The 21447-nt window shown below is 42.8% G+C and overlaps 1 protein-coding gene and 1 long non-coding RNA gene across 4 annotated transcripts in view; one reads left to right on the top strand and one right to left on the bottom strand.

Moving 5' to 3' along the window:
• The window catches only part of EFR3A (EFR3 homolog A), a 102929-nt gene extending 99856 nt beyond the window's left edge, over window positions 1-3073 (bottom strand). For 2 of the 3 annotated variants that reach the window (XM_008001556.3, XM_008001554.3), the window contains exon 1: window positions 2837-3073. Coding sequence is in view for 1 of the 3 variants with exons in the window: in XM_008001554.3 (XP_007999745.1) it covers window positions 2837-2846 (10 nt within the window). In the remaining 2 variants the exon portion in view is untranslated. Of the gene's footprint in view, window positions 1-2576; window positions 2601-2836 lie in introns of those variants that run through there. The other variant, XM_008001555.3, reaches the window with a different exon arrangement.
• The window catches only part of LOC103237451 (uncharacterized), a 592913-nt gene continuing 574195 nt past the window's right edge, over window positions 2730-21447 (top strand). The window contains exon 1 of the long non-coding RNA XR_005240932.2: window positions 2730-2838. This is a non-coding gene — a long non-coding RNA (uncharacterized lncRNA). The remainder of the gene's footprint in view (window positions 2839-21447) is intronic.

Below are 21447 nucleotides of genomic sequence, written 5' to 3'. Positions count from 1 at the left end.
AATTTTGACCAAGGTTACATTTGTCTTAATGTAACGCAAGGGGGAAAAAAGGCTAAACTATCATCAATTTCGTGCTAGAGAAAAATTAATGTTACTATGCTCGCTGTGGTTACTGATTATAGGGTCCAGTTCTGTGTTCAAGTCATGGTTTTACTCCATGGAAACTCGCAGAAGGCTCAGCTTACCGATACACAAAATAAAATGATTAAGAAGCTTTAACAGTCCTTCCAACTCACATTCCGATTCAGAGTTTGAAAATCTTTAAAAGAGAATGCTTGTTAATGGTCCTTTGAATGGAGAATGAAATAAAGGCCTCTAGAAAAATGACGTGTCAAATTATAGGTTTACAGGTTTGAAATAGCTTTCAGTGACATAGTCTTGAAATCTGTGCCTAAGGATTGTTTCAGACTACAGGCTTGTAACACCACCACAAAATTGTTTCTGTGTCCTGGCAGTTTCCTGTCAGGCATCCTTCCAGGTGGTTGCTTTCTCAGAGAGTCTATGGATCTCCAAAATAATTCCAGTGAAGTGGCTGTTAATATTCATGAGATATATCATTGCTTAGCCAGTGGGGTTACTGCATGCTCCACTGGATTCTAGTTATTAACAACAGTTTCGACGAGTACCAATATTCCAAATAAGCAACAAAATAGCTAAAGTAGAATAATTCTATGACTTACAGCAAGGGTTGCTCTCAGAATTGGAGAGTCTGAGAGACCACAGTGACCACCTCCAACCCTTTGATTTTAATTAAAACTCTTACGGATTAACTGGCCTGGGCTTATCACTGAGCCTCTCAACCATTTAACATTAAAACAACCAATCAAACAAAAACACTTAGCTTATCTGAGCATAGTCTTCCTCCTAAGAGCTGTGAACTTCCTCCTAAATTCCCTCAGAGAATAACAACTGTGCCATCTCTGTGTTGGATATATATTCTACAAACAGAATTTCAAAGAGATATTATTGTCCACTGCACCATCCCAGCAATTCTGGCAGCTGTGACAGCCAAAGAAGAGAAAAGGCAAATATGAACACTACGCACCTCACACGGGTACCCCCAGTCAATCCACAGCACACTTCTACCCAGTCATAAAAAATGTACCATGACAAATATTAACAATGACAGATAAAGCAAACATTAAACTTGTCTTCCAGTCAGGGTGTGAAATCTGCATTCTTAACTATGCAAACTCCACCATGGCCCATCCTAAAATCATTTTGCAGAGTAAACTAAACATTGAAAAAGAAACAAGTTTACTATATCCACTCTATGAAGCTAGATAACCCTAGAACATAACTAAAAATTTTATTTCACAGGATAATTTTGGCATGTTACCAATAAATTCTACTCGAAGCCTCAACTTTCAATAGGTGCTTACCTCCTCCCCTTTGGTTTCTCAGAAAATAAAAGATTAGCATAGCGTTAGTCTCAAATATTCACTGAATAACGTGAACATGAATTTAGCAGTAATAAACCGGCAATTAACAATGAAGATGATTGTAAATGATATTCTTCCAGCCAAAAGGAATAAAACAAATATAAACTGGACATATTTACTGGATACGAAGTCCAAGAACGTGAGTTAAGGACACACAGTGGTGTGTCAAGAAAACAAAATCCACAGTACCCACGTATGTATGAGGAGTTAAAAGTAATCTCTGCATTAGGACTAAAGATCTGCCACAGGAAAATCTTTAAATCTCAAGAAAATATTTAAATATCTTTAGTATCAATTTAAATTTAACATCCTTAAATATCAAGAAAACATCAATCTTTCTAATATCAAGAAATAACTCAATCTTTTCCCACCGCTAGACGAAAAGGGCATTTGAGACTGACCTGGAAATTCAGTGTCCCATATGGCTACAAAAATAAGGACAACTAGAAGTAGTTATGAATTCTAGGAAATATATTCACAAGTGTGTAAAGATTCTATGGTATTGAACACTTAGTCAAAAGAGTCCTACTTGAATTCTCAAATCAATGACCAAGTTGCTTCCTTTCTACCCAACATCAGGAGCTTCCCTAGTTTGCACATGTCCATATTGACCAGTGGATATAAAGTCACACTGCGATTATCTGGGTCATTTAAAAATAGGTCATTAGTAGTACGGTAGTATCGCGTCTGTCTAAAAATCCTCCAAGACCGAGTGACTTTTAAACTTTGGGGTGCCTTGGTAACCCCAGGGACGCTTATTAGATGTGCAGACTCCGGGGCCCAAACTCCAGACTCTAATTCCATGGGACTAGGGAGGGGCTCGAAACCAGTATTTTTAATCATCTGCCCGGGTGAACCCGAAGTGTGGTCCAAAAAGCCACACTCGAGGCGCCTCTGCCTAACAAGCTCCACAGAGGGTGCCGACTTCAGCCGCCCCGGCCGCGATACGGGCGCCCTTAGGCTGTCGGGGGTCTGTCTGGGGGCCGGCGCGTCCGCTAGCGACGTCTGGCCCCTGAAGTGAGAAGGGACTGACAACGGCACCGCAGTTATTTTCAGTATTTCCATAAAGTCCCACGAAGCCGTGTGGCCGTGGGAAAAGGGCTTTAACTGTGAAATCCCACGGGTCTAGGTTACCACCAGCTCTGCCGTCTCCTAACAGCGCGTCCCAGCCGTTCCCTTAACGTTTGGGCCTCAGTTTCCCGATCCGTGCAACGGGCTCACGCCATCCCCGGAAGGCTGAGCGGAAACGAAACTAACTCCGCCGCTCGCAGGCACTTCCTGGCTCTGCTCAGCGCGGCCCAGCCTACCCAGCCGCCCCGGGAGGACGACCCAGCCCAAGCGCGTCGCGCAGGCAGCCGCCTCCCAACGCCCCCGGCCCTCGGCCGGCCACTCACGGGTAGGCATGGCGACCTCGACCGCGCTCGCCGCGGCACCGAGGCTCAGCGTGGTCGCGCAGGGAGCGCCGACGGCACCATGACGGCCGTTGCACGGCCGCGGAGGCCGAGACGAGGCGAAGGGCGAAGGGCGGAGGGAGCGGACGCGGACCCTGCGGTCACGCAACCGAGCGGGCGACAGCTACCGCCGCCAGCCCGGTCCCCGCCGGGCGACGCGACGGACGACCCACGCCCGTTACGTCAGCGCGCCGCTGCCGTCCCGGCTCCGCCCCCGCGGACGGCCGGGCTCGGCCCAGGAGCCCTTGTCTAGCGGGTGTACTGAGTGACTGGGGACAGCCACGTAGAACAACTTCGGGTGCTTTCTGTTGCCAAAGCCTGGTGACCTGAGTTACATTCGTTTTCCTTGATCTCTATTTGGAGTACATCACTTTACGTTTGTGAGGATGATGGCTTTGAGCGCACGGAGTATCTGTGGGCTTTTTCTTTTGCAATCGGTTTAACTTGCAATGCGTTTTGCATACTCTGAAAGCATGGTTTATTTGAGATGCACTAAGGTCATTTGGGGTGATGGCTGCTCATTTTTTGAGAAGACAGAAAAAGTAATTTCCTTTTGCTCTTGTGACTTTCAGAGCGACCTTACGCCTCAGGAGTTAGTCTCCTCTGGAGAGGGCAGGTACTGTGCACTTGGCTGAGCTACTCTTCTTGACTCTGGGTGTCATTAATAATTGAGATATCTAATAGTCACCAAGTTGAGCAGACACCGGGAGCCAGAGAGCTGAGCAACGCACGTACACTATGCTAGGCGCCGTGGGCTGAGGACAGCCCATATGGAGATATAAAAGTCAACCGCAGAGGTCTAACACTGCCTTCCTCAAAGTGGGTCAAAGTGGTCCAGGATCGTTTTGTGCTTGGATCCCCTGGGGACCTGTTGTAAAGCAGATTCCTAGGTGCTGAACCAAACCTACGAACACATATACAGATGATTTAAATACAATTTTAATTTTGAGAAACTTTGTCCTAAAAAGTAGCGCTAACATTCTGATTAAAAAATGATACCGTGCAGTGCTGGGAGGAGAAGATAAAGAAGATGAAGATCAGAGCCAGGAAGCACTGAGGAGAAATTAGTCTTGGCTTGAGGTAGACTTGGAAGAAAGCAGAATTTGAATTAGCAAAGCCTAAGGGAGACCTGAAAGAGGCTGGAGAGAGGGCGGAGGGTAATTTAGAGTGAGTCATAGCAGCTGGGGAGAGGAGAGTGCGTACTGTACCTATAAAAGAGACTGTCCAGCGGGGCGCGGTGGCTCAGGCCTGTAATCCTAACACTTTGGGAGACCGAGGCGGGCGGTAGGCGGATCACCTGGGGTCGGGAGTTCGAGATCACCCTGGCCAACATGACGAAACCCTGTCTCTACTAAAAATACGAAAATTAGCTGGGCGTGGTGGCGCATGCCTGCATTCTCACTCAGCTACTTGGGAGGCTGAGGCAGGAGAATCGCTTGAACCCAGGAGACAGAGGTTGCAGTGAGCCGAGATCGGGGCTCTGCATTCCAGCCTGGGCAACAGAATATGACTCCTCTCAAAAATAAATAAATAAATAAATAAATAAATAAATAAATAAATAAATAAAGAGACTGTGCCTTGCTAACAGTAAAGACCAAACTACCAAGTGCTTGGCCAGCACTTATTCATGTTTCAATGCCCTGTTGCATATTTTATCATCTATAAAATCTTTCCTGCTCCCAGTTTTCTCCCTAAGACTTTGGCATTATCTTGATTCCTCTCTGCTACAGCACTTTTCCCACTGCATCCTAAATAAACTGTCATGAGTGCTTGTGTTTTACCATGGGCCTATATGCTTTTCAGAAAATGGCAAAAGCCATATTCTGTTCATATTTATGTATCCTTGGCTGGCACATAGTCGGGGGCCAGAGTATATTAATTCAATAACTGTATAAATAAAGGATTTTATTCAAGAGCATGAAAACAAAAACAGGTAAATAAAACTAGTTAATAAACAACTTTACATTCAACCTTGGAATTTGTCTTTTAAGAAACTGTTCTGTGATTTTTACAAAAAGCATAACAGTGGCATTAAATGATCAGAAACAGGGCCTTGCAGGGGGAATGGCGTGTGGTAGAGAAACTGTGGAGGTAGGCAGTCAAATCGGAAGGCTTCAATACAGGAGAGAGTGTTAGGTATTTAGTCTTGGTGGTGGCTCTGGAAAAAGAAAGAACGGAATCTTACTGTAGGAAAAGAATCCCTGGGATTTGTTGGCTGCTGACTTGGGAGCAATAGAGAGGCATCTGTTAGTTATGTAACTCCAAGGTTGGAACAAGGAAAGTGGTGGTGCTGGAGAGCAGTAGACGAGTCAGGAAGAAATGCTGTTTTAGGGAAGGGGTGTTAAGAAAGGATGTGAGTTTCTCCTTGACATATTGAGCTTGACGTGACATCAGAGGGAGACATCCAAGTGAATGAATCTGAAGGCAGCTGGGAAAGCCAGGATGAAGGTGGGCTGAGGGATCTCAGGGTGGGAGATTTGGAAATCTTTGGTCCTGGGACAGGAACTGAAGCTGGATGTCAAAGAGAGCCCTTTTAGGGAGGATGTGGAGCCAGTGAAGGCACAGAGAGAGACGAGATCTACAGGGCACAGTGCCCCAGGAGCCAAGGAAGACACAACTCCAAAAGGCAGACATCTCTGCTTACATTACCTTGAAAAAGATGCAGATCCCAAAGGCCCTGAAATTGTCCTGCACATACTGTTTTTTGTTGTTTTTTTTTTCCTGTTTTTAATCCTCTTGGTCTTTTGGTTTTGTATTGTTGCCAGAAATAAAAATCAGCAGCCAAAGATTCTGAGGAAGGACAACTGAATGTCAGGAATAATAGTGTCATAATGTTTTGATTATATATACAGTACCTACGTGGTTTTTTTTTTCCTAGTTTGTGCACATCGGTAGCAATGTTACCATACCCTTTCCCTAACCTATTCTCTGGATCAGAGTTCTGCCGGTGTATCCCCCGCAGCCAGCCCCCACTTCTTTTTTGATTTGGGATTTTTTTTTTTTTTTTTTTTTTTTTGAGACAGAGTCTCACTCTGTTGGCCAGGCTGGAGTGCAGTGGTGCGATCTCAGCTCACTGCAGCCTCCACCTCCTGGGTTCAAATAATTCCCCCACCTCAGCCTCCCAAGTAACTGGAACTATAGGTGCATGCCACCACGCCTGGCTAATTTTTGTATTTTTAGTAGAGATGGGGTTTTGCCATGTTGGCCAGGCTGGTCTCAAACTCCTGGCCTCAAGTGATCTGCCTGCCTTGGCCTCTCAAATGGCTGGGATGACAGGTGTGAGCCACCACGCCTGGCCCTCCACCCCCTACTTCTGAGAGCAGTGAGTCTGCCATCATCTTTGATACTTGGTCTTAGCCCCTCTTGGGGCACCTTCTTCTGTCCCCTTTTGCAAACACCCTTCCCCTGTCTATCCCCATGTGTCAGTGCTCCTCTCTTGGAGCCCAGTCTGGGCTGGCAGGAACTAGGATTTAGCCATCTGCCTTAGTGCCCACACTGCCCAGCTCTTGTCCTGGACACTGTGTGTGGTAGACATGGAGATGAGCCACCAGATCCCTTTAAGAGAAGATGCACTGCCTTGGCATTTGAGCCACTTTAGTGTTTGAGCTCGGTATTTGAGGTGATATTTTTGTCAGGGTGCAGGGCAGGCAGAGTGCCCTTTCTAACATGCAAATCTAATGATACCTCTGATATAGTTGGATATTTGTTCCCTCCCAATCTCATATTGAAATTTGATCCCCCAAATTGGAGGTGGGGCCTAGGTGGAAGGTGTTTCGGTGATGGGGGTGGATCCCTCATGAACAATTTGGTGCCTTCCTTAAGGTAATGAATAAGTTATCTGTCGGTTCCTGCAGTATCTGATTGCTAAACATTGTCTGGCACCTCCTTTCCCTCTCTCATGCCATGGGATGCCTGCCTCCCCCTTCCACCATGAGTAGAAACCCCCTGAAACCCGCACCACAAGCAGACACTGGCACCATGCTTCTTATACAGTCTGCAGAACTGTGGGCCAAATACAGCTGTTTTCTTTATCAATTACCCAGCCTTGGGTATTCCTTTGTAGGAATGGGAATGGACTATGACCTCTCACCTGCTGACACTTGTCTATGGCTCAGTAGAGTGTTCAATCTACAATTCAAACCCCTTAGCTTAGCACAGGAAGCCTTTCAAGGCCTGACATTGAGAGCTCTTCAGTTCCCCCACATCACAACTTACACTCATTAGTGCACCATTCTCAGAAACCACTCTGCTGTAGCACTCTTCCATTCTTTTGTCCATGTTCTTTGCCTTGCTGGAGTGGGCTTTTCCCTCCCCTGCTCTAGCTAACTTCCAAAGTCGTCGTGAGTGTGTAGTGTAATTAAGTATGCCCTATGACCTGGAGATCATCCTCCTGGGAGTATATGCTGGAAAATTTCTCACCAGGGTCCACAAGGAACATGGATAAAAGGTTCATTGAAGTGTCGTTCATGCTAATGGGGAGTTGGAGGCCACCTAGGCGTTTGCCACTTGCAGAACATGGTGGATTCATACGTATTGTGGATGCACATCAGCAACATGGCTTGATCTTAAAAATGCAGAATTGGCCAGGCTCAGTGGCTCACGCCTGTAATCCCAGCACTTTGGGAAGCCAAGGTGGGTGGGTCACTCGAGCTCAGGAGTTCGAAACCAGCCTGGTCAACATTGTGAAACCCCGTCTCTACTAAAATTACAAAAAAGAGCTGGGAATGGTGGTGGGCGCCTGTCATCCCAGCTACTTGGGAGGCTGAGGCAGGAGAATCACATGAACCCAGGAGGCAGAAGTTAGCAAGCCAAGACCACGCCACTGCACTCCAGCCTGGGCAACAAGAGGGAAACTCCATCTCAAAAAAAAAAAAAAAAAGGCAGAATCAAGAGGCATCAATATTTATAGCACGGTACTATTTGTGTCAATTTTTTAAAAAACATGCACATAGAAAACATGGATCTTAACAATGATATATAAGGAGGTGAAGGGAAAGGGAGTGAGAATAGGGAAATAAAATTAACAAAAAAAGGGCTTTGAACAGAAAGATGACAGTGTACAATGAAAAAGGAGTGTGATTGCTGTAGTCATTGCAACTGATTTTTTTAAAAAAGGAATAAATTATTCTGAAATATCACTAAGTACAAAAAAACTTTCCAAGACCTCTAAGTTGGCTTTGAGGTGCTTCTTTCAAGATCCAGAGCTAATTTGCATACCTCCATCCTGTCTCCAAAGGGCCCTAGTGCTTCTTATGGTACATAGCAGGTAGTGCGGACTCCCAGTAACTGGGGTGGATCCTAAGGAGGGCTGCCGAGGCCTGCATGTGCAGGTGGGATAAAGAACCAAGGTAATGTGGGCATTAACTTGTCCTTATTTATACCTACAGGCTGGTCAGGACTGGAACATTTGTTACCTCATGACCTATATATTAATCATTACTAATAGTACCTGTTTATTTTGTTTAAACTCTTCAAAAGCCAATGTTGAGTTCAAATCAAGAAAGACATTCACTAGCACTTAAATAGGAGAGTACTTTCTTTTTTTTATGTTTTCTGGCACATTTTCAGAATACATGCCATTAAAAATAGAAGTTCTTTGTCCCTTGTTTTATTCCGTCTCAGAAAATGAGAGGTCAAAATAATATTAGAAATGTCATTGTTGACATCCTATTAGAGCATTAGCTTTTAGCTCAAATTGTCCAAAATAGCTCAGTTTAGTGTAGTATTTGTTCCAATTTCTAAATCCTGCACTGAGATAATTCACTTTTAATTAGCATGCATTTTAGTGCTTCAAAGGTAATTGCCAGCAAATTTACAGTTTATAGGAAATAACTAATAAGGCTATACATTCACTCCTCCTAAAAGCTTATTCCAAAAAAGTCGTAATGATGCAATTTGATGCTCTTGTTGCTTAGTTTTTTTCTCACAGTATATATCAATAATATGCCCTTTTCATTTCATTTCATTCCATTTCATTTTGCCATTGATCGTTACTTAAGGCTTTCCAGTTGTTATGAGGCATTAAAAAAACACCCTTTAGACATAGAAAGCCTGAGTTTGAATTCTGCTTTCCCCCCAAAGGAACTGGAAACACTTATGAAAACATATGAAAAAGATAAGTCTTGCTAAAGTAAATTAAGATGCAGACCAGGTCTAAAGAACCCCTGAGCAGATAAAACCAATTAGGTCTCGTAAGTGAACTAAGCCTTGCTTGATTTGCAAACATAAGTAAAACTTAACTTGAGCTATTTCTTGTAAATGCTGAAATTCAAGTAAAACAGAACTTAAGCTCAACCAATCAGAAGTTACCAACAAATGTATGTAACTAGGGACTTTCTAACAGAATAAACCAAGTATGGAGACTGTATAATTAAAATAAATCAAATATTTTATTTGCTTTACTTCTATGTCCATCCCATAGAAACCTTCCCCTGGTGTTCCCTCAGAAGTGGTTCCGGAGCTGTCCTATTCATGCATCGCTATTTGTGCAAATAAACTCTTTAAAATTTTATTATGCCTCAGTTAACCTTTTTTTTTTTTTTTTTTTTTTTTTTTAGACGGAGTTTTGCTCTTGTTGCCCAGGCTGGAATGCAATGGCATGATCTCGGCTCACTGCAGCCTCCATCTCCCAGGTTCAGGCAGTGATCCTGCCTCAGTCTCCCAATTAGCTGGGATTACAGTCATGTGCCACCGTGCCCAGCTAATTTTGTATTTTTAGTAGAGACGGGGTTTCACCATGTTGGTCAGGCTGGTTTCGAACTCCTGACCTCAGGTGATCTACCCGCCTTGGCCTCCCAAAGTACTAGGATTACAGGCATGAGCCACCACGCCCAGCCAGCTTACTTTTTAACAGCCTCTAATCCAGAAGGTCATTACCCAACCTTTTCGGTGCCAACTAGGACGCTGTGCAAGGCAGACACTCCTGATCATGCCATGAGCCAAATGTCTCAGTCATCTCTGCTTTATAAAGAGAATTGCAAATGGGTGGAGCAAAATCTTGAGATAATCATGTTAAGAGTTCTTGATTAAATCAGACAAAACAGCTGGAAACCCTTCCTTAGAAACACTATCATTTTAAACAGTTAGAGGAAAGCATTAGCTCTCATTGTTATTTATGAAAATGTTAGCTAGCTTTAGCATTTAACACAGAGTGTAGGGGAGCTGCTAAAAGGAGAGAAAAAAAGTCTTCTAAATATGGACTCGTTCTAGGCAGTGAGATTTTTTACATGACTTTTATGACAATTGGAATCAAATCTTATTTATTGCTGTATCTCCTGTACATGAAATATTTTATTTAATAAATATTTGAGGAAGAGTGGGAATTTGAGGAAGAGAGGGAGGGAGGAAGGGGAAAAACATGAAGGGTATCAAGACAAGCAGTACAGAGAGGTCAACTGAAGTGTTGAAAGGAGATCTTTGTGGTAGATTAGAAAAATGGCTTTAATGTTTTGACCTCTGGCTATATCTACACTCTTGCAGTTGATTTGGGGATACCTCCCCCGAAGAGATAATTTTTTCCTCATCCCTGAGTCTGCATTGTCCTTGTAACTTGCTTTGACAAAGAGACAGTGACAACATGATGTGAGCAGAGACTTCAAAAGGGTGGAAAAGCCTGGTCTTTCTATTCGAAGGCAGAGGCCCCAATCCTCCTGACCATACCAGATGAGGCCACCATATATCAGCCAGCCGCTGCTGGTCACCCAGCTAAACAAGGATTCAAAAGTCAGCCTAGCCAAAAGCCATGTAAGCACCACCCAGCTGAGACCAGCCCAAATGGTCAACACACAGGAGCATGAGCTGAAGAAATAGCTGTTACTTTAAGCCACTAAGTTTTGGAGTGGTTAGTTCTGTATCCCCTAATCACTATCACTAGTTTTCACTATAACTATCGCTAATAATCATTACCATATAAAAGTAATCGTGGGTGGTGTAATTTATCAAGCTGTTAGTATGTGCCAAGTATCATGCTAAGTACCTTTATTTTCTGACATAATCCTCACAAAACTGAATGGATAAGCTTCAGTATACCTGTTGTTTTAATATGAGGAAACTGAAGCATGGAGAGGTTAGTTTCCCCAAAGTCACACAAGTCAGTCATGACCCAGGAATTTGAACTCAGGCCTGTCTGCCCCCCACCCACCCCCTGGCAAACCCAATATCTTTACCACAGACAGTATGCAAAGTCATCTGAAGAGCAAATTAGAAGGCCCAGTAGGAGATGCATACTTACAATGGTTGGATTTAGAGGCAATTATTGTCTTTTTTTCCAATCTGTTTTGCAGAAAGAATGTCAAACCCTCCAGAGGAAGAATCATGCTTTCCATCTGTTTCTAATTCCTTAAAAAATGCCAGTAGGTTTTGTATTGAGTCTCCTTTTAAAGGCTTGAAGCTGAATTACAATCACCATGTAATCGTTTGTTTTTCTCTCATTTGGGAAAAAGATAGAAATTAGAAATTGTGACTGTTGACTATTGGTTTCAGACTATAACTGTTGTTTCAAGCAAGTTCTAATTGTATCAACCTTCATCTTTCTCAGGAAATAAACTTTAAAATATTGCAATACTTGTACATTCAATACTTGTGCATTCCTATGAGAAATCTTTGTCCATACATTGTTCCATCTTGGTCTTTAATGTAGCTAGTAAATCCTCAAATAAGGTAATAGAGTTATGATTAGCTATTATCACTACTAATTATATTTACCTTGAATCTTGAACTGGCAGGGGTAGTTGGGGGATGGGGGTAGGAAGTAGTTAGAAGTAAAGCCAGAACGCTTTATACCTTTAAAACAGAAACCCAGTTCAACCAAATCCTATTTATACCTAATGAAATAAGGGAGAGAGGTGGTAGACCTGCTTGGAAATATGAAATATGAAAAAATACATCTCACAAGCAGATTGCTGACACTAGTGTGGAATTCTGGTTGTTGTATCATATTGTTTCTATTAGAGAATCAGGAGCATTGTTATGTTATAGACCACTTTCAGTGGTCTGTAGTCTCTTTGTGTCCTAGATTTTCAACAAAGTATTTGTTTTAAAAGAGCAAGAATTAGGCCTAACACAGCAAAATAAATTCTCAATGTTTTTGACAAGTGCATGAATCGAACTGCCTTGCTAGATCCAGAAACATGCACTGAGGTAACAGGGAAGTGATGGAATCATCCGAGAACCACTATCCTACTATGGAGATGTCTGATGTGAGCACAAGAGATGCTCAGAGCTCAAAGAGTTAAGTTGTAAAATCAAAACACCAGATTTGCCCAATTCTAAGATGTATTTTTTTTTCCTCATTTAAATGTTTCTGGAATAAGAATACACCTGACATTTGATGTCAGCTGAAACTTGCCAGCTATGGAGGGAAAGGTATAAATTTCTGTGCCCTAGCACTGTAGCTGTCTCTGTCTGACTCAACCATGCCTAGATCCAGGCAATTGTCCCAACAGTTATTTTCGCTAGTGTCGTCACACGTGATTGAATTTTAATGTAATTTTGAATTCAATCAAATCTAATTGTTCCTTAAATTGGTTCAAAAATACCACACTATAATGCAGCATTTAAACAAAAAGTTATTGTGTGTGCAGGCAATGAGCCGAAAGTCAGTAAAAAATGACTTTCCCTAAATCACAGATCTGTTTAGATTACAGGTAATAGAGCATAATAATAGATAATTTTCAAAGCTAGGAGAGATGGTGTGACTGAATCATGCAGCAAGCAACCGTTCATCACCCAGAGTTCTATGGCTAAATACTTCCAACTGATATTGAGAGGCCAGATGTGGTGACTCATGCCTGTAATTCCTCCACTGTGGGAAGCCGAGGCAGGCAGATCACTTGAGGTCCAGGAGTTCGAGAACAGCCTAGCCAATATGGCGAAACCCCGTCTCTAATAATAATATAAAAATTAGCCGGGTTTGGTGGTGTGTGCTTCATACTACCTACTCAGGAGGCTGAGTTCCAGCTACTCAGGAGGCTGAGGCATGAGAATCACTTGAACCTGGGAGGCGGAGGTTTCAGTAAGCGGAGGCTGCACCACTGTACTCCAGCCTAGGCAACAGAGTGAGACTCCATCTCAAAAAAAAAAAAGAAAAAAAGAAGAGAGAGAAAAAATATTACTGGTAACCACAGAGTGAGCTTTTTTAACTGAGTAACTCACAGTAAATAAATGAAACAGAAACAAGATAGGAAGGAAAGAAGGCTATAGAAATAGAATTTTAGCAGCAAAGTGGAAAGGAATCTAATTTCCCAACGAAGGGGTTAGTTGTCTCAAGGAAACCATATGAACTTATAATATATGGCCAGTGGAATTTCCCACTTTGCTCTCAAACTTAGTTTTGAACTAATTGTCCAAAACCACAGTGAAGTTTGTACACTTTTAAATGGCACCACTACAGGCAGGCTTGGTAGGATGCAGAAGTCTGAACATAAGGGATCATTTCACAACTCAAATAAACAAGCACAGCATGAAGAATGAGCTGTGGGGAGAGAGAAGAGAGAAAAATGTCATTGATTTCTGTTGATATGACTGTTCTCCCACCATGGAGGTAAAATAATACAATTTTACATAACTAAGCAGGTGACAGAGCTTAGACATTTAATAAGTCAGTTCTAAAATTGTCTAATTTAATTGCAAATCTTTTAAGGGTAATTTTTCTCCACGGTCATTTATTCCAATATTCAATAAAATTGTTCTTAATATAGTCTGATCTGCTTTACTTGTTTTATAATAGTGCTAACAAGAAAATAAAGCATATCTTCTAAATCATATTAAGACATATTATGTTAACAAATTTAGTATAATCTCACATAGACCAACTACAGTTTCCAATTGCTGTTATAATGATGCAGGCTAGTGAAAAGCAGTTTTTGATAGCATTAACTAAAAATCTTTGCAGGTTTCAATGATTCCAGCTGGAGAGTAAAGTCCAATCTGTCTAATGGAAATGATGTTTTAAGAAGACATGCATGCCAATTATAGAGAAACTGCAAAATGCAGAAAAGTATTTTTAAAAGTACTAGTTATGTCTAATTCACCTCTTCCCTAGTCACAAATAACATTTTGCCTCTTTCCTTCTGATCTAAATACTCTTGCTTTAATGCCAAGAGAAAGTAATGTCATGAACTTCAAGGAACTGTAAATGTGGAAAAAACAACAGAATTAATATCAAATGTATTTTCATAATTATTCTATTAATATCTCCGTCTCTAGCCTATAAGTTCCATGTAGGCAGCAACCACATCTTCGCTTGTTCACTATCGTAACTGTGGCATCTGATAGTCTCTAGTGCCTGGCACATGAAAAAAGTTCAATTAATCTTCATTAAATACATGATATGTATTAGTCAGAGTTCTAAATTTCAATCGATAGAAAGCAAGTCTGCCTGATTCAAGCCAAAAAGGAATTCAGGACATGATAACTGGGTAACTCTTGGACTAGTCGGGAAAGCCTGAGACTTCAGCTCAGTGACTGTAGACAAGTTACATGAGACTGAGCTGTGAAGCATCACCAGGCTGCTGCTTATGGATACACGGTTGTCACTAGAATTGTTCACTGACACTCGACATTGCTCCTAGAGCCTCTGGCTACTCAGGGTGCCTGCTGCTACTGCTGCTGCCTCCCACCACAAGCAGAAATTCAGAGAGGCCCTGCCCTTTTTTTCTTTCACACCACTAACTTCTAATTCAAAGTTTGGTGTGGTTAAACCTGGTAGGTAATGTTGAGGTCAAGTACCTAGCTGTAAGAATGGTGGGAAAGCACACAGATGGTATATTAAGATTCTAACAGGAGAGGGGGTCTGCCTTACCAGGGCAGATTGTCTATACAAAGGAGGCTTTACATGCTGGACAGCAGAAAATCATGACAAATGCACACCCATTTGACTGCTCAACATTACCACATCCACTTTGTTTTCTCTACATTTTCACTGTCAACAAGAGAAAGCAACAAATATCACCTAATATAATGCAAACATGCCTCATAAACTTGACAATATTCTCATCTCCTCCCATGGAAAAGCCAACACAATGCCATTTAAGTTGCTGAATTCAACTTCAAGTCTAGGGTGTCTGAAGGTTCTTTATTCTTATTCCAGTCCTGTCACAATCCCATCTCAATATTCTGCCTTCCATGGAAGTAAATGCTGAAGTTAACTATCACTCATCCACCTCATAAAACTAGCAGGACAGAGAAGAAAGAAGAAAATTAGTCAATATATTTCTGTACATGCAAGAAAACGAGCAAAAAGTGTCAGTAGATGCTGAGAACTCTTTACTGTAACTCTTTATAAGGTCGTGCTTGGTGTTTATGCATTTATGACTTCTCTGCTACACATTTCCTATTGCCTTTGATCTCCCATTTCCCATTGTGGGGTAATTAGTGCCGGTAGTTTAGCTTGACAGAATTAATCACCTCAACCAACACCTTAACTCTCATTTCCCCTTGTTCCTCCAGTGAAGGAACCTGCATAGGGAGGTGGCAGCTCAGCTTCCCATAAAATAGTGTTATGTGTCCTAGGGGGAACATTCTTCCCTTGGACACTAAATTTCCTAAACCATTGATGTCCAGAGTTGTGGTAAGGGAATGCAATGTACTCTGACTGTAGAAGAAACAGCTGATATAGTACTATCTGGCTCATAGTCATATACTACATTTTATACACATAACTGCCACTCAGTCTTTTAAGGTAGTCCAAGAAGGTCAGGAGAGCTTAGGAAATAGGGTATATGACAAGATTAGTGAACCCCATGGACTTAAATGTCTCTGGTTTTTTTCACTGTAAAATACGATTCTTGTTCAGAAGCAATGTGGAGTGTCATGGTTTGATGATGAGTAGGCGTTTGGAAATTCTTTGGACCTGCTGGCAGAACATTTCTGGGCAGGGAAGACTTTTGTTTCAGATTCTGGAGTGGGGAGGGCCATCTTGCTCCAGGGAAGGAAGGAAAAGCAAATTTTTGGCATTTCAGATTCCAGAGTGGAAGGTGGCTGCTTCTTCATCTGTGGAGAGCTTAAATGTTGGATGGGTAAAGACCACAGATTGTCCTCTTCAGAATGAAGAGTCTAATCACTCCAAGAGAAATAAGGTTAGAATTGAAAGGTAATATCCAGAAACCTCATGATCTCTCCCTCGCCCCCTGCAACTCTGCCCCCAGTTCTCTGCCCCAAGAAGGTGTGTGGACCATTTAACAGGGCTGCGTTCAGGGCAAGGAGTAATTGTAGCCATTTTAGCGAATAATCTACCACACAGCCTTGCCCTCCTAGACACAGTGAGGGCTGGGAACCTGCAGTTTTTTTTGTTTGTTTGTTTGTTTGTTTTTTTAATTTTCCTGAGGTAAGTTCCTTTTACCATGTGACGGAGACAAAACAAAACATATGCTTTCTGTAGGCAAATTAGCCCATAGCAGAAAAGGGGAGACAAAGGGGTTGGGCTGTGAATTTGCAAGTCTTCCTTCTTAACTCACCCAAATGCAATCTTCCCTGAAAGAGTTAAGTGAAAGTTGGGAGACCCCAGGTGTGTTACTGTGATGGTGCTCCTTCCACCTGGAGGGAAACAACACATAAAGAGCAGAAATGTTCCCATTTTAACAATAACAGTAAGCACCACCACCCCCTTTGTTTTCTTTTGAATTAATAGGCTAAAACTATCCAGAGGATGATGTGTCATTTGTCCTACGGCTTTGTCCAGCCAAATCCTTCCACACTTGAAAATGTGATTTGAGTCCCCTTCAGCAAGAGTTAATTTATTCTTCCTCCATCAGGCAAAGAGAACAGCAAGAGAAAGCGTAAAAGCTCTCAGAGATCATGAGGGAAATGCATTAGTATTGCTAAAATGAAGAGGGAGAAGGCAAAAAAAAGAGTAGTCAATTCAAAAGCCTGCAGGGTGTCCACGCATGGTGGCTCACACCTATAATCCCAGCACTTTGGGAGGTCAAGATGAGCAGATCACTTGAGGCCAGGAGTTTGAGACCAGCCTGGCAACATGGTGAAACCCTGTCTCTATTAAAGATACAAAAATTAGTTGTGTGTGGTATGCACACCTGTAATCCCAGCTACTTGGGAGGCTGAGGCAGGAGAATCACTTAAATCTGGGAGGCAGTTGCAGTGAGCTGAGACTGCACCAACGTACTCCGGCATAGGCAACAGTGACAGCCTGTCTCAAAGCAAACACACACACACACAAACAAAAAGCCTGCAGGGCCAGACAGTAACAGATGAGAGAGAAATAAGAGCTCATGGCAAACTGAAGGTCCAAAACTGTGCCCAGAAGGTCAGTCGTTACTCGTTTGTAGCCGATTGTTAGACGAAGACTGTGAGAGCATTTGCCAGATTTTCCCATTTTCCATGATAAGCTGGAAATACAAATTTCTTGTGAAATTTCTCAATTTTTAAACATTATCACGTCATTTCCTTTTGAGTCACTGATTGCATACGTCAGTGCATGTCAGTTAACCCGCCCAACAGACCACCAGGTCAAGCTCCTTGCTGGACTATGGGAAATCGTTAAGCACTTTGACTTACGATATTCAGTGTTAGTTTGTCCGAGGAATAGGTCTGCGAGACCTTGGACAAGTACCTGACTTATTTCTCCCACAGTGAAATGTGGTTAGGGGTCCCTTCTCCAAGCTATTACAGGTATGAAGTACTGTGGAACAGTTCCTGCACCGAGTGGGCTGTAGTCATCTCATGAAGTGGCTGGCTGGGATTTACTGTGCCCACAGCAGAGGTTGCTGTTGTCATTGGCAGTCCTTGTAGCTCCCTATGTGGCTTCACAGAATCACCCTCATCAGCCACCCTTATTCCTGTGGGGAATAGGTCACAGAAGCTACAGAAGTCAGATCGGATTCCACGCTTGCTGTATCAGCTTTCTCCAGAGAACAGAACCAACAGTACTCATTCATTCATTCATTCATTCACTCATAATAACTGGCTCACGCGTGGCTGAGAAGCTCCACAATCTGCCAAGAGTCAGCAAGCTAGAGACCCGGGAGAATCGATGATGTGCAAGGGCAGGAGAAGACCAATATCCCAGCTCAAGCAGTCAGACAGGACATGTTCTTTCTTACTCAGCCTTTTTGCTCTATTCAGGTCTTCAGTCGATTGGTGAGGCCCACACACACTGGGAAGGGCAATCTGCTTTACTTGTCTACTGATTCAAATGTGAATCTCATCCAAAAACATCTTCACAGGCATACCCAGAATAGTCTTTGTCCAGATATCTGGGCACCTATGACCCAGTCAAGTTGACACATAAAATTAACCATCACACTCAATTTACCAGGGTGTATCAGAGACCCATATGATAGGAAGCTAACACGGGGTCCTGGGATCCTAGAAATCTAATTGTTAAACTATGTTAAATGACTGCTCCCAACACATGGCTCTTCCTGGACCCATTTCCAGACAGGAAATGTCCTGCAAGGGGGTCTGTCAAGGTGTCACTATCTAATTCTTAGCAATCAGTATTCCTCCTTCCTATATGTTGCCAGCTGGGGAGATGTGGATATTTGCCAGATATCTTTGGGAAGTGTGAGAATTGGTTATTTTCCACCTTTTTGCTTCTCTTTCCCTTTCTACTCTAAGATGTGTGCTCACGTTTATGACTATGCAACTAGTTCAACATGAAGTGTTCAACAAATGTTGGCTGTTACTAGGACTTAGTCATGATTTTTATTAATTTATTTTTTGAGATGGAGTTTAATTCTTGTTGCCGAGGCCGGAGTGCAATGGTGTGATCTCGGCTCACTGCAATCTCTGCCTCCTGGGTTCAAGCAATTCTCCCACCTCAGCCTCCCAAGTAGCGGGGATTACAGGCATGTGCCACTATGCCCAGCTAATTTTTGTATTTTTACTACAGATGGGGTTTCACCATGTTGGCCAGGCTGGTCTCAAACTCCAGACCTCAAGTGATTCACCCACCTTGGCCTCCCAAAGTGCTGAGATTACAGGAGTGAGCCACCAGGTGCCCGGCTGGACTTATTCGTTATAGTATTATATATATATATTTATACTATTCTAATACGATGTTTGCACCTGACTGTAAGATCCTCTGGGCAGGGCTGGTGTCATGCCTCATGCTTCTGTGAATTTTCTGCTCCTTGGTCTCAGCCTGATCAAGAATAGAAGTTCAAAAAGTATTGTTGGAGAGATGGTTGGTTTTCTAGTTAAATAGAGTAGTCAGGCTTCTCTCAGGGAAGGTGACATTTAAGCTGAGAACCAAATGAAGTGAAGACTGAATTCAGTGGCGATTTGGGGCAAGAGTGTTGGATACACAGGGAAACATAAGTTCAAAGTCTCTGTAGTGGGAACTTGCTTGTGCATTTGAGTAGCAGCTAAGGCCCAGGGCGATCAGAGAAGACAGGGTAAAGTAGAAAGTGGGAGGTAGGACTGAGACATTGGCAGGGGCAGTGTTTGGAGACCTGCTATTCTGCTGGCTCTGGTTGTAAGGCCTTCTCCCCATATTAATGATATTAAAATGAGAAAACTCCTCAATAATAAAGGAAGTAATAATTTAGAATGGAGCAACCGTAGTCTAACAACTTATACCTTGGAAGAAAGGCAGGCAAGACTTTGGGATAGATGTTGGCAGTGGACAAAGGATAAATCCATGAGGGGAGAGACTTAGGGTGTAGATAAAAGGGATTATTCTGAGCCTAAGAAAGCTAGAAGTTCTTGGGTATGGTACCCCTCTAGCACCAGCCTCCTGGTGTGATTATCAATGTGAATAGAGTGAAATTCAGGATCCATGGCTTTTGGGAAAGATTTTGGTAAGCAGCTGTTATGGGCTGAATTGCGTTCTCACAAAATTCACGTGTTAAAGCTCTAACCCTCAGTACCTCAAAATGCAACTGTATTTGGGGAAGGGAAGAAGTCATTAAATTAAAATGAGGTCATTGGGGTGGCCCTAATCCAACAGGACTGGTGTTCTTACCAAAAGAGGATGTTATGACACAGGGATATGCAGAGGGAGGACGATGTGAAGACACAATAAGAAGGTGGTGGTCTTTTAGCCCAGGAGAGAGGTCATAAAAGACACCAACCCTGTTGACACCTTGATCTTGGACTTCTGGCCTCCAGAACTGTGAGATGATATATGTTTGTTAAGTCATCCTATCTATGGTACTTTGTTATGGCAGCCCTTGCAAACAAATACACCAGGAATTGTGGCAGTATAGTGTCCTTAAGGCATTTTCTGCCCTTTCTTGATTGTGTTGGGGTCATTTTAACAAAGGGGTTAGAATTAGTAGAAGGGGAGACTCCACAGTGGCCCATCAGCTGAAGTGGTCTTGTGCTCGGTCCTTGATTCCTGGTTCCCAGTTTTCATTCATATTAGAAATGGCACCCTGGCATTGTTTTCTTCAGAAAGTTCATAAATCTAAATCTCCTGCCTTGGTGGCCTGATGCTGTCCCATTCCCATAATGTTGTTTGCAGGGCTGTGATGTGCTAGATACTAGGTAAGTAATCTCGTTAAATCCCCACAATAGTCTTATAATAAAGGCATCTAATTTATTAACCCCCATTTTATATGTCAAAAAACTGAGGCTTAGAAATGTTAAGGAACCTACACCAGGCCCTTTAGCTATTAAATATGGACTTGGGATTTGAACTCAGGTCTGTCGGACTGTACTGTTAGACCTCTGAATTACCATTTTGGTATGAATTCACACTTGACTCATGCTAGAGTTAACTGTGCCACATTGGCATTGGTGACTGGGGCCAGTTCTTTTTTTGTTCTAGTTGGTTTCCGTATCTTATGCCTGGACATGCAATGCTGCGTGGATACTCCAGAATTATCAAATGGGGCGGCTTAGAGTCCTGAATGCTCCCCAAGTCTGTCTGTATTTGTTCAGGAACAGAAACACCTTCAGCTGTTTCTTAAAGATCTTTGTAGTTCAAATCAATCAGGCATCTTTAAAATTTTACTAAACACCTACTATGGTATATGTTATAGATTGAATATTTCTGCCCTCTTTTCCCAAATGTATTTGTTGAAACCCTAACCCCCAAGGTTATGGTATTGGGAAGTGAGACTTTTGGGTAGTGATTAGGCCATGAAGGAGCCCTCAGGAACAGAGTTTGTGTCCTTGTAAAGGAGACCCCAGAGAGATTCCTCATCCCTTCTGCCAGGCAAAGACACAGTGGGAAGAGGACCATCCATGAACCAGGAAGTGGGCCCTCACCAGAGTTTGAATCTTCCGGTATCTTGATCCTGGACCTCCCAGCATACAGAACTGCGAGACAGAAATTTTGGTTGTTTACGAGCCACCTAATTTGTGGTATTTTGTTAGGCAGCCCAGATGTACTAAGGCAATGGACTAGTCATAGTTCAACCAAGTGGAATGAATACAGCAGCAGTGAGCACAGGGGCTCCTGGACACAGTGGAGTGAGACTTCCCCCTCAACTCTGGCTTGTGAAGAGGGCCTGCCTGTCAGGAAGAGAGTTCTGGAGAAGTTTTAAAGGGTGCAAAGTAGTTGTCCAGTGACAACTATGGAAAAGACATTCCAGATAGAGAGGAGCATGTGGGAGGAAGCTGAGCTGGGCCAGAGCTCATGGCACAGGTGA

The sequence above is a fragment of the Chlorocebus sabaeus genome, chromosome 8 (genome assembly GCF_047675955.1).
Source record: "Chlorocebus sabaeus isolate Y175 chromosome 8, mChlSab1.0.hap1, whole genome shotgun sequence".
NCBI lineage: Eukaryota > Metazoa > Chordata > Mammalia > Primates > Cercopithecidae > Chlorocebus > Chlorocebus sabaeus.
Note: the sequence above shows the minus strand (reverse complement) of the source record. Positions and strands in the feature narration are given on the sequence as shown.